Here is a 16962-nt window from a genome sequence, read left to right on the forward strand (position 1 = left end):
GTAGCTGACATGCCAAATTTCCTTAGTCTTCTGAGAAAGTAGAGACATTGGTGGGCTTTCTTAACTGTAGTGTTGGCATGGGGGAACCGGGACAGGTTGTTGGTGATCTGAACACCGGAAAACGTGAAGCTCTCGAACCTTTCTACTTCGTCCCCGTTGATGTAGACAAGGGCATGTACTCCTTTACGCTTCCTGAAGTCGATGACAATCTCTTTTGTTTTGTTGACATTCAGGGAGAGATTATTGTCAGTGCACCAGTTCACCAGATTCTCTATCTCATTTCTGTACTCTGTCTCGTCATTGTTTGAGATCCAATCCACTAAGGTGGTGTCGTCAGCAAACTTGAAAATCGAATTGGAGGGGAATTTGGCCACACAGTCATAGGTTTATAAGGAGTATAGTAGGGGGCTGAGAACACAGCCTTGTGGGGCACCGGTGTTGAGGATGACCGTGGAGGAGGTGTTGTTGCCTATCCTTACTGATTGTGGTCTGTGAGTTAGGAAGTTCAGGATTCAGTCGCAGAGGGAGGTGCCGAGGCCCAGGCCATGTGGAGTTAACCTTTAGGTTATGTTCAATAGTATGTTTAATCTTTCTTTTTCCCTTACATATCTAGGCTCCCTATGTTAGCATCAGCTGTGGTTAACTTTTCATAGGCAGTCCCACCTCTCAGTCAGAAAAGTCGTCGGCTCAAGACCCATGCCTGAGACTTTAGTGCATTATTGAGGGGTCACTGCTCTGTTGAAAAACTGAGACGTTAAACCTTAGTTTCAAATGTACTAAACTACAAAGCTGAACAAAATAAATCATTTTATTAAGAGCTCCCGTCTCACAGAGGAGGTTTCATAATACACTTCCAACAACCTGCTCTGAAAACTCTGCTCACATTAACGCAGCTGATACAATTCACAGCATTCTGAAATAATCAACAACATTCCAAATAAAACAATACACCACATTCTAAAAAAAAGTCAATTTGCCCGAAGTCCCAATGCTAATGGATCCTTCAAAAAAAAGCATCCAGATCCAGATTTTCAGCAAAATATTAATCAGTTCTCCTTTGATCATACACTACTGTAAACTAAGCTTCATTGAAATCTGCCCATTAGTTTTTGAGATACAGTTAAACAAACTAACCTTCAGTGGGGGAGATAAAATGGCATAGTGCTTTTCTGTCAGTGCCTGTATTAAATGAGAATTACCATAATAAAAAGAAACAGAATTTTGCTGGTTTGTTTTGCTTTTATTTTGTCTCTCCCGTGTCAAAATCTCACCACAAGTGAGACCTGATGAAAGTATTTATCTACAATGCATCGTGGTGTGTGGAGCCAGACATCTCAGGATGGTCCCGATAACAATCTCTAATGTGTGCTATTTGGCTTTTATCATCAGTAATGGGTTGCAATTGGACTGAGTCTGGCGTGAATCACCACTTTCAAGTCAGACAGTGGGAGAATCAGAGGTAAAATCATTTTCTGAAGCCAAATCAACAAGTGATCATGCACAGAAAAAGCGAAGCGAGAACTCAGTGGAGTGCGGCAAGGTGACACAGTGGTTAGCACTGCTGCCTCGCAGCGCCAGAGACTCGGGTTCAATTCCCGGCTCGGTTCACCGTCTGTGCGGAGTCTGCACGTTCTCCCCGTGTCTGCGTGGGTTTCCTCTGGGAGCTCCGGTTTTTTTCCACAGTCTGAAAGGCGTGCTGGTTTGGTTTGGTGCATTGGCCATGCTAAATTCTCCCTCAGTTCCTGAACAGGCGCCGGAGTGTGGCGACTTGGGGATTTTCACAGTAACTTCATTGCAGTGTTAATGTAGCCATAATGTGGAAATATTGGCATTGGACTGGGGTGGGCACAGTAAGAGGTCTCACAACACCGGGTTAAAGGGCTGAATGGTCTACCCATGTCCCTATTTTTCTGTTGCAACAAAGAATGGGATCACTGATGGTGGGGCATGCAGGTTTCGCAGTGAGGCACCTTAACCTCAGCTTGCAACAATGCTGGAATAATGAGCTCCACCTCTGAAAACATTATTTGGAAATTACTATTGTAAATATCCAGGAAGTGCTAATAAGGTGAGGATAGTATTTGCACAAGAATCATTTTGAATGTCAGCATAATTAATGGTATGATTTCCTGTATTGTTCCAATTAAGCTAATGGTGTTTAAAACAACAAATAATCCATTAATATGACAGCTCGCTGCAGCTTTGCAAACAGAATGGGTAATTTGATTGTGGTATTCTCTTTATACATATTGGTCCAGATTTCCAGGTTGTAATGATGGCAAAACTGTCAACGTTCACCAACGCTGCCGACTGTGAAACTGACAGCAACTTTTGACAGCTGCAAATGTGCAGTTAGACTTGGAAATCCAGATGTTGTCAATGATTCTGGGCGGCACGGTGGTTAGCACTGCTGCCTCACAGCGCCAGGGACCCGGGTTCAATTCCGGCCTCGGGTCACTGCCTTTGTGGAGTTTACACTTTCTCCCCGTATCTGCGTGGGTTTCCTCCGGGTGTTCCAGTTTCCTCCCACAGTCCAAAGATGTGCGAGTTAGGTTTTTTGGCCATGAAAAATTGCCCCTTAGTGTCAGGGGATTAGAAGAGTAAATGTGTGGGGTTGCGAGAGTGGGGGCTGGGTGGGATTGTGGTCGGTGCAGACTCGATGGGCCAAATGGCCTACTTCTGCACTGTAGGGATTCTATGATTCTCAGGGCCTAAACAGGGAGTGTTGTTGAAGTCCTTGCGATGTAAATCGATTAGAAATCACTGAATTGATGTGAACTTTGACTTTTACAATACTAATCACGAGCAAAATTCTCAAAAAAATTACACCCATTTAATTGTTTTTCTATGAATCTACTAAGGTCAGGCTAATATTCTAGGGACCCGAGTTCGAATCCTGCCATAGCACGTGTGGAATTTGAATTCAATAAAAAAATCTGAAATTAAGAATCTACTGATGACCATGAAACCATTGTTGATTGTCAGAAAAACCCATCTGGTTCACGAATGCCCTTTAAGGAAGGAAATCTGTCAATTTTACCTGGTCTGACCTACATGTGACTCCAGGGCCACAGCAATGTGGTTGAATCTCAACTGCCCTTGGGCTACTAGCCATGGGCAATAAATGCTGGCCAGCCAGCGACGCCCATGGCCCACAAATGAATAAAAAAACAACCACACTGTCCCTGAAAAAATAATTCAACACTTGTGGAATGTCAATTGCTTCCATTATGATATAAAAACCTCACGATTTTAAAATAATTAAAAATATTTTTTTAAACTCGCTGATAGTGTTTCAGCTCTTGTGCCTATCCCAGGCGTAACAACCGGTTTTTAATTCCCTGTCTGCGCAACTCGTTGCTTGGTCGTACAGAACCTAAGTATTGCTGAAAAGATTCATGTGCTGTCAAAACTTTGCATCTTGCACTCATCAGGTCAGAATGGCAGGAATATCAATGAACATATAGAGCCAGGTCCCTCTGCTCCTGCAAGCCCTTTAGAAGTGAGTCCTTTATTTTGTATTCTCTGTCTATGTTCTTCATACCAAAATGGTCCTCTCATTCCAACTTGACTATGTCCTTTTGTAATACTACACTATCCTTCTCACAGTTCACAATGCTTCCAAGATTTGTATCACCTATAAAGTTTGAAATTGTGCCCTGTACATCAAAATCTAGGTCATTACAATGAATCAAGAAGAGCAACAGTCTCACCCTCAAACTGAATGTGAAATTCTATCAAATAATGGTCACTGCTACCTCGGGGCATCTTTACTCTGAGGCCATTAATTAATCCTGCCTCATTGTACATTACCAGGTGTAGAGCTGTCAGCACCAACTCTTTGATAGAGTATCTTACCCAGGCCCCCTCACCTGCCCTATCCCCATAACCCCACACATTTCCCATGGCTAATCCACTTAACCTACACATCTTGGGACACTGAGGGAGAATTTAGCATGGCCAATCCACCTAACCTACACATTTTGGACTGTGGGAGGAAACCAGAGCACCCAGAGGAAACCCTCACAGACACAGGGAGAATGTGCAAACTCCACACAGACAGTGGCCCAAGGCTGGAATCGAACCATGGGCCCTGGCGCTGTGAGGCAGCAGTACTAACCACTGTGCCACCGTGCTGCCCTAAGAGGATTGAAACTAAAACCAGTGCTCTACAAAAGAACAACAAAGAACAAAGAAAATTACAGCACAGGAACAGGCCCTTCGGCCCTTCAAGCCTGCACTGACCATGCTGCCTGTCTGAACTAAACCCCCCCTACCCTTCCGTGGACCATATCCCTCTGTACAAAATCCTATTCATGTATTGTGAAGACGCCCCTTAGGCCTCCCCTTTGCAAAGAGCTTTCAGGAAGTCACTAGGCAGAATTTTCAATTCTGGACACTAAAGTCCAGTGTTAGGCAGGAAAGTCAGAGTGATTCCTCACTGGCTGGCGAGGTGGGCTCACTTTCTAGTTCATTAATTATGCATCCGTGAGGAAATCTAAACTTGCTTCTACGCAGGTTTCTGTCCTGTCCACAACTGACCACGTCTCAGCTCACGCGTCTCTTTACAGCACAACGTGGGCGATACTGTTTCCCAGTCCCACGTTAACTCTTACCATGCCAGTTTCCCTTATTCTGCAGACTATAACGGCAGAGTGTAATGTGATTGAGTTGAGATTCAACTAGAGGCAAGGTTAATGAAGTGACAGGTGACCAAATCTAAGGAACCACTGTATCAGGGTTTGAAATCGCCCCTATGCTTGTTGACCTACCACAGCGCCCAACCTGGCAACGCCTGTTTTAAGATTCTGCTCTTTGAGTTCAAATGAAACTCCTATTATAGAATCATCATAGAATTACTACAGTACAGAAGGAGGCCATTCAGCCCATCGAGTCCGTACCAACCATAATCCCACCCAAGCCCTATTCCCGTAACCCCACATATTTACCCTGCTAAGCACCCTGACACTAGGGTCAATTTAACATGGCCAATCAACCTAACCCGCACATCTTTGGACTGTGGGAGGAAACCGGAGCACCCGGAGGAAACCCACGCAGACACGGGGAGAATGTGCAAACTCCACACAGACAGTGCCCGAGGCCAGAAATGAACCTGGGTCTCTGGCGCTGTGAGGCAGCAGTGCTAACCACAGTCCCACACAGCCACCCAACTGTGCCACCGTGCCGTCCACTACTAATGCTCAGTATTAGCATATAATTAAACTCAATTATCGTACAACTGACACAAGACCCTTTGTAATCCACAGGGAAGGTTAAACATGAATTGCCTTGGAGAGCTGCTGTTTTGGTAGTTTTCACAAGATTGTCACAATGAACTTCAGACTTTGAAGAGTTGCGCTTGAGACGTTTGGGTGACTTTTGTATGCTCCCATATGTCAAGCATACGTTTTGCAACACCTAAGAATCCACATCTTACTACCAGAGAGTGAAACACATGAACGTGTAGACTCTGGGCTCGCTCAGCCAACGCAAATCAATTTCTTTTTGTCAGGGGTATTTTGTGCAGATGCTGGAACGTGCCGATAAACCAACAGATGGTGAGATCGAGGGTAAAAATTAAATCCTGCTCCACAGTAAAACTACTTGAAAGAGATGTATTTCTTTGAGAAAAAAAGAAACAAGAACAGTGCATGCATGAATAAAACAATTCCAGCTCCAAAGAATTTTAATTACCATTCCAAATAATAACGCCAATGTTTCGTAGTCAATCCACTCCACAACTGTGACCATGCTTGGTCTCTGCAATCAAAAGGATAAAATTCATTGTTAATCTCACGTTTCTACTTAGCAACTCATCCACTGTAGTACAAACTCCGTTTTCTTCTCCATTCACATTCTTCTCAGGTGCAATTCAACTTTCCCATTTTTCCATTATCAAAGACCAGAAACAAAGCTGTAATTTACTAATGATAGTTCAGGCGTGTCAAATAAATTATTCATGGAATGTTACTTGATGGCTCTGTTAATGTTAAAAAGTGACAAGATGGGCATTTCAACAGAAACAGGGAGGTGATGGCCTCGTAATATCATCGCTAGACTATTAATCCAGAAACTCAGGTCAAGTTCTGGGGACCCAAGTTCAAATCCCACCACAGCAGATGGTGGAATTTGAATTCAATAAAATAAATCTGGAATTAAGAGTCTACTGACGACCATGCAACTATTTTCAATGTCGGAAAAACCCATCTGGTTCACTAATGTTCATTAGGGAAGGAAATCTGCTGACCTTATCTGGTCTGGCCTCCATGTGACTCTCAACTGCCCTCCAAGGGCAACTAGGGATGGGCAATAAATGCTGGCCAGCCAGCCAGCCACGCCCATGTCCCACGAATGAATAAAGGAAATGAAATTCTTCAAAGTATAGACAGGGTTGAGTTCTCACCTTCTACGTTAATGAATCACTGGGCTGAATCGTGCGCACCTTGGCCATGGGCTTGAAAGAGGTTATGGGCAAGGGGTGATCATAAGATTTCTCAGTCGGTCTTCCCACCAGATTGCTGCTCTCCTCAACCTCGCTGCAATTTTACCCTAGGACTGGCGAGGCTTAAGCTAGCACCCCAACCCCCGCCCTTGCCCCAGTTGAAACCAGGTAAGTGGCCAATTAAGGACTACTTAAAGGCCATTTTACCCAGCCTGAATTTTCAGGCTGGAGGGAGAAGTTCGAGGATAGGAGAATAACCCAAAAGGTTAGCTGGTTCAGACCTTGGGCGGATGGGGTACACCCCCATTAACAGCCTTCTTTCAACATTGGGTGCCCCCCCACCCCAAGGGTGGTCCCTCCTCCCAACAAGGCAGACAAGGCACAGATTAAATATATTCTGCCTAAAAGCAAAGGTGGTAAATCAAAAGCCAGCAACTCATTGATAACTACAGAAATGGCTGCAAAAGGTTTGAAACTGAGTGCGCAGACGATGGACAATACAGAAAGTCAGGCAAAAGAGTTCTAAAGTATATGAAGGCAGAGGAAAATGTGGGGTTAGACGGACTAAGACAGTAGACTGGTAGCCAATATGAAAAGCTTCAACAATTGGCACAATCCATGATGGACTGGGGCGGCACGGTGGCACAGTGGTTAGCACTGCTGCCTCACAATGCCAGGGACCCAGGTTAGATTCTGGCCTTGGGCGAAGTGTCTGTGTGAAGTTTACATGTTCTCCCTGTGTTTATGTGGGTTTCCTCCGGGAGCTCAGGTTTCCTCCCGCACTCCAAAGTGCAGGTTAGGTGGATTGGCCATGCTAAATTGCCCCTTAGTGTCAGGGATATTAGCAGGGCAAATGCGTGGGGTTACGGGGATAGGGCGTGGGTGGGATTGTTGTAGGTGCAGGCTCGATGGGCCGAATGGCCTCCTCCTGCACTGGAGGGGTTCTATGACTGCCTCACAATGCACCTCTGAAAATTAACATGGACCTACATTATGTCCCTCTTTCACCGAAACAAATGCTTCTGCAAGTTCCATTAGGCATGCAAAACCATGGCTAGAAAAGATTTAAGCTAATTGAAAAAGATAAAGAAGGATTATGCAGACACGGGAGCCGGGAAGTGGTGAAGCTGAATTCAAATTGAGGTACCAAAGATGAATGGAAGATTACAGAGAATTAGGGAGCAGAAAAATAAACAAAAAATGTCCTAGCAAAAAAACAAATGTGTGGAAGTGAGTGAAGAACAAAAGCTTCAAGAGCTCCAGTTCGCCAGGGAAGGTGAGTCAGTTCAGCAAAATTATCCATGATAAAGTCAGATCACTTGAAAAATACATTTTACTAATTTGACTCTACCTATGTTAAGATGAGGGAAAGATATTGTTAAATTGATCTTATTGAAGCGTACACCTCAATAACCGACTGCGTGATAAAGTGATACATTTTTTATTTATTCGTGGGACGTGGGCATCGCTGGCTGGCCAGTATTTACTGCCTGTCGCTCGAGTGTCTCGCTAGGCCATTCCAGGAGGTAGTTGAGAGTCAATCACATTGCCGTGGCTCTGGAGTCACATGTAGGCCAGACCGGGTAAGGATGGCAGATTTCCTTCCGTCAAGGAAGGAAAGTGTACCAAATGGGTTTTTCCAACAATCGACAACGGTTTCATGGTCATCAGTCGATTCTTAATTCCCAGATATTATTTTTTATTGAATTTAAATTCTGCCATCTGCCGTGGCAGGATTCGAACCCAAGTCCCCAGAAGATTAGCTGAGTTTCTGGATTAATAGTCTAGCGACGATACCACTAGGCCATCGCCTCCCCAATGTCATCAATAAAACCACATGCTATCCCTCTCCTGGAGAAACATGAATGGTAGGACACAACATGGAGAATGGAAAATAAAAGCTTCAGAGGGTTGGGAACGAACAGCAGATTTCTTTTCAATTCAATATTAGGTTAAGCCTCAATCTCCCCAAACGCTCCAAATCCTCGCCCTCTCCCTATCTCTATAATCTCTTCCAGCCCAACAACTCTCCAACATCCCAATGCTGCCCTAATTAATGGAGAGGTGATGGCCCAGTGGTATTATCACTAGACTATTAATCCAGAAACTCAGCAAATATTTTGGGGACCCGGGTTCGAATCCCGCCACAGCAGATGGAGGAATTTGAATTCAATAAAAAATATCTGGAATTAAGAATCTACTGATGACCATTTTTGATTGTTAGAAAAACCTATCTGGTTCACTAATGTTCTTTAGGGAAGGAAATCTGCCGTCCTTACCTGGTCTGGCCTACATGTGACTCCAGAGCCACAGCAATGTGGTTGACTCTCAACTGCCCTCCCAGGGCAACTAGGGATGGGCAATAAATGCTGCCCAACCAGTGACGTCTGTGTCCTACTAATGAATTTTTTAAAAATTCAGGTCTCTCATGTACCCCTGATTTGCAGCACCTCACCAGTGGCAGCTGTGCCTCCTACTGTCTTGGTGCTAAAGTCTGGAATTTTCTTCCTACACTTCCACTTTGCTTCCACTCTCTCTTCCTTGCAAACACTTCTAAGGACCTCTCCCTTTGATTAAGCTTTTGGTCATCTGGCCTAATATCTCCTAATGAGATGTGATGCCAAATCTGGTTTGCTAATGCTCCATTGGAGAACCGTGGGATGTTTTACTATGTTTATGAAGCACTTTATGAATGCAAGTTTGGTGTTACTAGCATGATGTGGAGATGCCGGCGTTGGACTGGGGTAAGCACAGTAAGATTACTAGCATGACCAGCATTTATTACCCACGTATATCAAAACACATGCCTCCTCAAGAGTGAAATTCAATAGATAGGGTGGATAGTCAGAGGCTTTTTCCCGGGGTCGACTACAAGAGGGCACAGGTTTAAGGTGAGAGGTGGTAAGTTTAGGGGAGACGTGTGGGGAAGGTTTTTCACACAGAAGGTGCTGGGTGCCTGGAACACAATGCCAATGGAAGTGGTGGAAGCAGGCACATTAGCAACATTCAAGGTGTATCTTATAGACAAATGAACGGAGGCGCACAGAGGGATAGAAACCACGTATGGGCACAGGCTTGGTGGGCCGAAGGGCCTGTTCCTGTGCTGTATTGTTCTTTGTTCTCAATGTTTTTGGCAGTTACTACGTCACAGGTTTCTCTGGTTCAAACATATTATGAACATATGTTGTTTAAAGTGTATATAGTTATTCAGAAGCTGCTGGGAGACGTGCATTCAATGATTGTATAGCATTTTAAAAATCAGTAACTATTGTTCACAAATACCAACCACTTCAACACTGGAATTGTCCGGTGTGATACTATAGTTGTTATACTCATTGTCAAATCATGTTTTAAATCTTCATTCAAATTGCAGTGGAGAATATTAGATGAACGTTGTGATACTTGCCAACTATAAACCTAATTTCAAGGCTTGAAACATAGAAACATAGAAACTAGTAGCAGGAGTTGGCCATTCAGCCCTTCAAACTTGCTCCGCCATTCATTTTGATCATGGCTGATTATTGAATCCAATATCCTGATCCCCCCTTCCCCCCATATCCCTTAAAGGGCCTCCATCAACTGAGGAAGCCAGTTCACTCAGTTGACTTAAATGGCCAGCATGTCATTCACACATGGGGCAGCACATTGGTACAGTGGATAGCACTGCTGCCTCACAGTGCCAGGGACCCGGGTTCGATTCTGGCCTTGGGTCACTGGCTGTGTGGTGTTTGCACATTCTCCCCGTGTTTGCGTGGGTTTCCTCCGGGCCCTCTGGCTTCATCCCACAGTCCATAGATATGTGGGTTAGGTTGATTGGCCATACTAAATTAGTGCTAGGGGGATTAACAGTGTATATAAGTGGGGTATCGGAGACAGGGTCTGGGTGGTTTGCTGTCAGTGCATGGGTCAAATGGTCTCCTTTGGCACTGTAGGGATTTTATGAGATTAGCAGCGATTCCCGTTCTGACTGAGTTCAACTTGCGACAGTGTCTCCGCACCTTCCCTCCATGTGTGGAAGACAACGGCAAACCAACAGTTACAAAAACCGCCAGGAAAAATGGCCCAAGGTGAAGCATCAACAGGCAACGGGCCTGTCTTTTGGCAGCGCACACTCTCGCATAACATCATCGATCGTACTCTGGCAGATCTTTTAAACCAATCTTAATAAAAGCTGGTGAAATGTATGGGGAATGAGGAGAATACTTACGTCACCAATCACAGCCAGGGTGGCCAAGGCTGCCAGCGATCCCAACATGGCAGCCAAAGATCTATGGACAATCTGAAATCACAGCACATGCAAATAAATGCATAATTATTTAATCCAGTATAACAACAGGAAGTTTACACTTCTACAGAGCTCCTTATTTAAGGCTGGAACGAAGGTAGATATTGAAGTTGGGACGGCACGGTGGCACAGTGGTTAGCACTGCTGCCTCACAGCACCAGAGACTGGGTTCAATTCTGGCCTCGGCTCACTGTCTGTGTGGAGTTTGCACGTTCTCCCCATGTCTGTGTGGGTTTCCTCCGGGCGCTCCGATTTCCTCTCACACTCCAAAGATGTGCGGATTAGGTGGATTAGCCATGCTAAATTGATCCTAGTGTCAGGGGGATTAGCAGGGTAAATATGTGGGGTTATAGGAATAGGGTCTGAGTGGGATTGTGGTTGGTGCAGACTCAAAGGGCCGAATGGCCTCCTTCTGCACTATAGGGATTCTGTGGATTCGAAGTGTGTTTTAAATCAATGTTTCATAGACTCGGTAACTCCATTTTGATCCCTTTGGCTATTTTCTCACAGGGTTATCTTAAATAATCAAAATGACTAAATTAGCTGAGAGTTCATGAATGGGAACTTAGAGTGGAGCTGATCTTCATGTCATATTCTAAAGTCAAGACAGAATTTGGGTATCTTTAACTTCAGCAGATAATGAACCAGTCTCCTGTTATACACATCTGATTTTCATCTTCAATGTTTTTTTAATTTTTATTAGTGTCACAAGTAGGCTTACATTAACAATGCAATGAAGTTACTGTGAAAATCCCCCAGTCGCCACACTCCAGCGCCAGTTCAGGTACACTGAGGGAGAATTTGGCATGGCCAATGCACCTAACCAGCACGTCTTTCGGACTGTGGGAGGAAACCGGAGCACCCGGAGGAAACCCACATGGAGAATGTGCAGACTCCACACAGACAGTGACTCAAGCCGGGAATCGAACCCGGGTCCCTGGCACTCTGAGGCAGAAGTGTCACTGTGAAATGTAAATCAGGAGAGAGGTAAAACTTATTGTCAACTCATATGTTAACATCCAAAGGCAGAACTATCCCCAGTGTTTCTTTCTTTGATGCCTCTAACCTCAGTTCAAATAATATAGAATAGAACAAAGGGTGACTAAGTTGGTACATTACCTCTCTGTGTAGTAGATAAGAACATCTCCAGGCAGGAGAGAGTGCCGAACATAGAAGTATATCAGCATGTAGGAACCTCCAGCGTGTTTACCCTCCAGTGAGCGGTGACTCTGTTGGCTGTGGCATGTGAGCCAAATAGATTGGACTCCATGCCCAAAGACATGCCCCCATGGTTCCTTGCTATAAGCACTTGACCGATAGGTCACGCACATCTGCGATACAAGAATGCTTGCAAGCGAGATCTCAAGTTGACCGGGGTCGAAGTTGGTATATGGGAATTCCTTACTGCTGGCCAGGGTCCCTGCATACTGGCAGTCAGGAAGGGCACGGAAAAAAGCACAGGGCAAACAAAATGACCCACAGGGGGGCACGTTGGCACAGTGGTTAGCACTGCTGCCCCACAGCGCCAGGGACCCGAGCTCAATTCAGGCTTCGGGTCACTGTCTGTGTGAAGTTTACAAATTCTCCCCGTGTCTGCGTGGGTTTCCTCCGGGTGCTTCGGTTTCCTCCGACAGTCCAAAGATGTACGGGTTAGGTTGATTGGCCATGCTAAATTGACCCCAGTGTCAGGGGGATTAGCAGGGTAAATGTGTGGGGTTATGGGAATAGGGCCTGGGTGGGAATGTGGTCGGTACAGACTCGATGGGCCGTATGGCCTCCTTTTGTGCTGTCGGTTTCTAGGACCAGATGGTGAAAAAGGATGCCCACCCGGAAAAAGACACCAGTCAACTTCGGGTCCATCTGTGCCCGCTGCAGAAGGATTGGCACTCACAAATCAGGCTTTACAGCCACAACAGACTTGGCCACAGTCCATCATCTCCCAAGATTATTGGACGCCAAGAGGAGCAATTTCGGAAAACATGCTGATTGGGGACTTTTCACTAACAAGCAATTTTACGATAGTCCCATAATTAAACAGCCTGCATATTTCACAAGTTCTTCGCAAAGTTAATGGTGCTGACAGCCTGAAGGCTGAGGAAAATATACTGTCGCTCGAATATTGTCCAATTTACTATTTATTTGAAAGAATCTTCTTTCACACAGACATAATGGACTATTAAACAATCTCAAGGGTTCCACTTCTTTGCTTTAATAACCTAATCTTTATTCTGCCCTGCTCTTCAAATTGTTTTTTGTTTGACAGTTCTGACGCAGGTTCCGGACTCAAGCAATAACCCATCTTTCTCTTTCCATCTGACCTACTTCACACTTGCAGCATTCCTGGCTCTTCTCTCCCTCTTCACTTTGACTGGATGTTACCCGGTGTCACTGCGCTGAGTGAGAAAAGCCCTGGAATTAATTCTGACTGATGGGCAACCCTCCTTGGCACTCGCTCAGACCTGTTCGAATGGAGGATTTCAATATTTGAAGGGAGAATTTTTAATTGGAAAAGCAGATAGCGGCACCGTTTTCTGAATGTCTTATTCATGTTTTGTGTCAGCGTTGGCACAGGTATCAAAACATCAGTGCCAAGGGAAAATAGCACAGCGAAAACAGAGTTCAGCCTTCCAAAATAAAATGGTACATCAATAATCCAGTCATGGATCGACCAGTGAGTTATTCAAGAGGTATTAATAGAACAAAGAATATAAAGGCTATGTAGAAAGGTCAGGCGATAGAGTTTAGAATGGTCTTATTAATTGAACAGCCAGCTCCAGCACAGGATTAATAGATTGAATGGTCTGCTGCTGTTCTGCAGATGGTCTGATTCTATGAAGGCAAATCTGTCAAATGCACTGGATTAAGGCAAGCCGTGCTTGTCATCAAAGGTTTTCCTCAGAGCTGATCCGACTCTTCCCTGCTGTAGTTTCACCAGTGGAGCAGAGGAGTGAATCCCTATCTACGTGCACGGTCAGGATGTTCCATCGCTCTTCCAGTGAAACCATGTCAGCGGAGTGGGACAAAAGCAAAAAAAATGCTGGAAAATCTCAGCAAGTCTGACAGCATCTGTGCAGAAAGAGTACAACCAACATTTCGAGTTGGGTGGCACAGTGGTTAGCGCTGCTGCCCCACAGTGCCAGGGACCCGAGTTCGATTCCCGGCTTGGGTCACTGTCTGTGCGGAGTTTGCGGGTTCTCCCCGTGTCAGCGTGGGTTTCCTCCGGGTGCTCTGGTTTCCTCCCACAGTCCAAAGATGTGCGGGTTAGGTAGATTGGCCATGCTAACTTGACCCTTAGTGTCCCAGGGTGTGTATGTTAGAGGGATTAGCAGGGGAAGTATGTGGGATTTCGGGGATAGGGCCTGGGTGGGATTGTTGTCGGTGCAGACTCGATGGGCTGAATGGCCTTCTTCTGCACTGTAGGGTTTCTATGATTTCCATGATTTCTAGACGTCCCTTCGTCAGAGCCATCGAGACTCAAAACATTGGCTCTACTCTCTCTCGCTCTACTCCACAGATGCTGTCAGACCTGCTGAGATTTTCCAGCATTTTTCTGTTTTTGTTTCAGATTCCAGCATCCACAGTATTTTGCGTTTATCCCAGAGGAGTGGGAGTAACAGTTGGAGAGAAATCTGGCTGCGGCGATTGAAAAGCCTCGCCTAAATCTGGTATTTTTAAACAAACTCCACTCCATTAGTTCACAGAGAGAGCAAGTACAGGTGGGAGAGATCGAATGGCCTCATTGACTGTGTTGTAAAAATCTATGATTCTACAGCCCTGATTACACTGATTCAGACGTCACCTCCATTTTTTTTCATATCCTGGTATATACTTAAAAGGAAAAAGGGGAGATTCCTGGGAAGATCTGTTTGCTGACAGCTGGCCAGAAGAACGTCTTGGTCAGCTGCTTTTTAGTCCTGCCAGGAGGCTCGAGCCAGACACAAATAAAATGAGGAGCAAGAGTAGGCCATTCAGCCCCTCGCGCCTGCTCCAACATTCAGTAAGATGATGGCTGATCTGATTGTGGCTTCAACTCCACATTCCTGTCTACCTCAGATAACCTTTAACTCATTTGTTAGCCACGAATTTACCTACCTCTGCCCCCAAAAAATTCAATAACCCTGTCTGCCCACTGTCCAGGGAAAACCCACAACCCTCCAAGAGAGAAAAGTCCTCCTTATCTCTGTCTTTTATGGGACACTCCCTTGGCTGGAATTCCCCCGTCTGCCCGGGAATTGTCGTGAGTGGAGGGCGGATCATGCAAAGGCCCTTTGACCTTGGGCGAGATTCTCCGGTTTTGAGGCGAGCATGGCCGGAGAATCCCGCCCAATATTTTTAAATGGTGTCCCGTAGTTCTAGTGTCTCCCATAAGGGGAAATATCTTTTTAGTATCCATCCTGTCAAATCCCGCCCAGGATAAGTTCAAGGAGATCACTTCTCATTCTTCTAAATTCCAATGAATACAAGTCCAACCTGTCCAATCTTTCCTCAAAAGATAATCTTCAACCCCCCTTCTCACCTTATCCCCATCATCCTTGTTTCCCTTACTTCTTAAAAATCTGTCTATCACAGACTTAAACACACCTAATGACCCAGCCTCTACAGTCCACTGCGGTAGAGTTCCAGATTCACAGCTTTCCTTTTTTCCGAGTTATTTGTTACTTTCTCAAAGAACTCCAATGAATTCGTCAAACATGAGATATATAGGATTCTCAGGGGGTTTGACAGGGTAGATGCGGAGAGATTTTTTTCCCCTTGTGGGAGAGTCTAGGACCAGAGGGCATAATCTCAGAGTAAGTGGTCGCCCATTTCATAGAATCATAGAATCCCTACAGTGCAGAAACAGGCCATTCAGCCCATCGAGTCTGCACCAACCACAATCTCACCTAGGCCTTATCCCTGTAACCCCACATATTTACCCTGCTGATCCCCCTGACACTCAGGGGCAATTTAGCATGGCCAGCCCATCTAACCCGCACATCTTTGGAGTGTGGGAAGAAACCAGAGCACCTGGAGGAAACCCACACAGACACGGGGAGAATATGCAAACTCCTCACATACAGTGACATGAGGCCAGAATTGAACCCAGTTCCCTGGCGCTGTGAGACAGCAATGCTAACCACTTTACCACCCATTTAAGGCAGAGATGAGGAGGAATTTCTTCTCTCAGGGGGTAGTGAATCTGTGGAATTCTTTACCGCAGAGGGCTGTAGAGGCTGGGTCATTAGGTATGTCGAAGGCTGAGATAGACAGATTTTTAATTAGTAAAGGAATCAAGAATGATGGGGATATGGCAAGGAAGGAGTTGAGGATTATCAGGTCAGGTCAGTCATGATATCATTGAATGGCAGAGCGGATTTAGAAGCATAGAATCCCACAGTGCAGAAGAGGGCCACTCGGCCTATCGAGTCTGCACTGACAACAATCCCACCCTTTCCCCGTAACCCCACATATTTACCCTGCTAACCCCCCTGTCACTGAGGGACAATTTAGCATGGCCAACCCACCTAACCTGCAAATCTTTGGAGTGTGGGAAGAAACCAGAGCACCTGGAGGAAACCCACACAGAGAACATGCAAACTCCTCACATACAGTGACACGAGGCCAGAATTGAACCCAGTTCCCTGGCGCTGTGAGGCAGCAATGTCAACCACTGTGCCACCGTGCCACCCCACCGTGGGCCAAATGGCCTACCTCTGCCTACATATCTCATGGTCTTATTATTTCCCTTTCCCAAAACCATCTGCCTGATTGTACTGAGATTTCCTAAATGCCCCACTATAACTTCCTCAGTAATAGATTCCAGCATTTTCCCCATGACGGATGTTAAGCTACTGGCCTGTAGCTTCCTGCTTTCTGTCTTCCTCCTTTCTTGAATAGAGGAGTTTCATTTACTAGCTTCCAATCTGATGGGATCGTTCCAGAATCTAGGGAATTTTGGCAGCTACTTCTTTTGTGACTTTGAATGAAGTCCATCAGGACCTGGGGAGTTGTCAGCTTTTAGTTCTAATAATTTTTTCAGTACCCTTTCCTGGTGATTGTAATTGTTTTAAATTCCTCCACCCAATTTATTTCTGGGATGTTATTTGTATCCACTACAGTGGAATATCTGTTTATTTAATCCACCATCTTCTTATTTTCCATTATTAATTCCCTAGATTCACTCTTGAGAAGACCAACACTCACTTTCCTTACTCTTTTTCTTTTTAAATACCTGTACAAACTCTTAATGTTTCTA

The 16962-nt window shown here is 45.2% G+C and overlaps 1 protein-coding gene across 1 annotated transcript in view; it reads right to left on the reverse strand.

The window, feature by feature from the left end:
• oca2 (oculocutaneous albinism II) overlaps positions 1–16962 on the reverse strand; it is a 331959-nt gene that overhangs the window by 230242 nt on the left and 84755 nt on the right. Inside the window, exons 7-8 of the mRNA XM_078221469.1 lie at positions 10650–10721; positions 5695–5760 (exon numbers count right to left, since the gene is read on the reverse strand). Coding sequence (XP_078077595.1) covers positions 5695–5760; positions 10650–10721 — 138 coding nt within the window. The remainder of the gene's footprint in view (positions 1–5694; positions 5761–10649; positions 10722–16962) is intronic.

Source organism: Mustelus asterias, chromosome 10 (genome assembly GCF_964213995.1).
Source record: "Mustelus asterias chromosome 10, sMusAst1.hap1.1, whole genome shotgun sequence".
Classification (NCBI taxonomy): domain Eukaryota; kingdom Metazoa; phylum Chordata; class Chondrichthyes; order Carcharhiniformes; family Triakidae; genus Mustelus; species Mustelus asterias.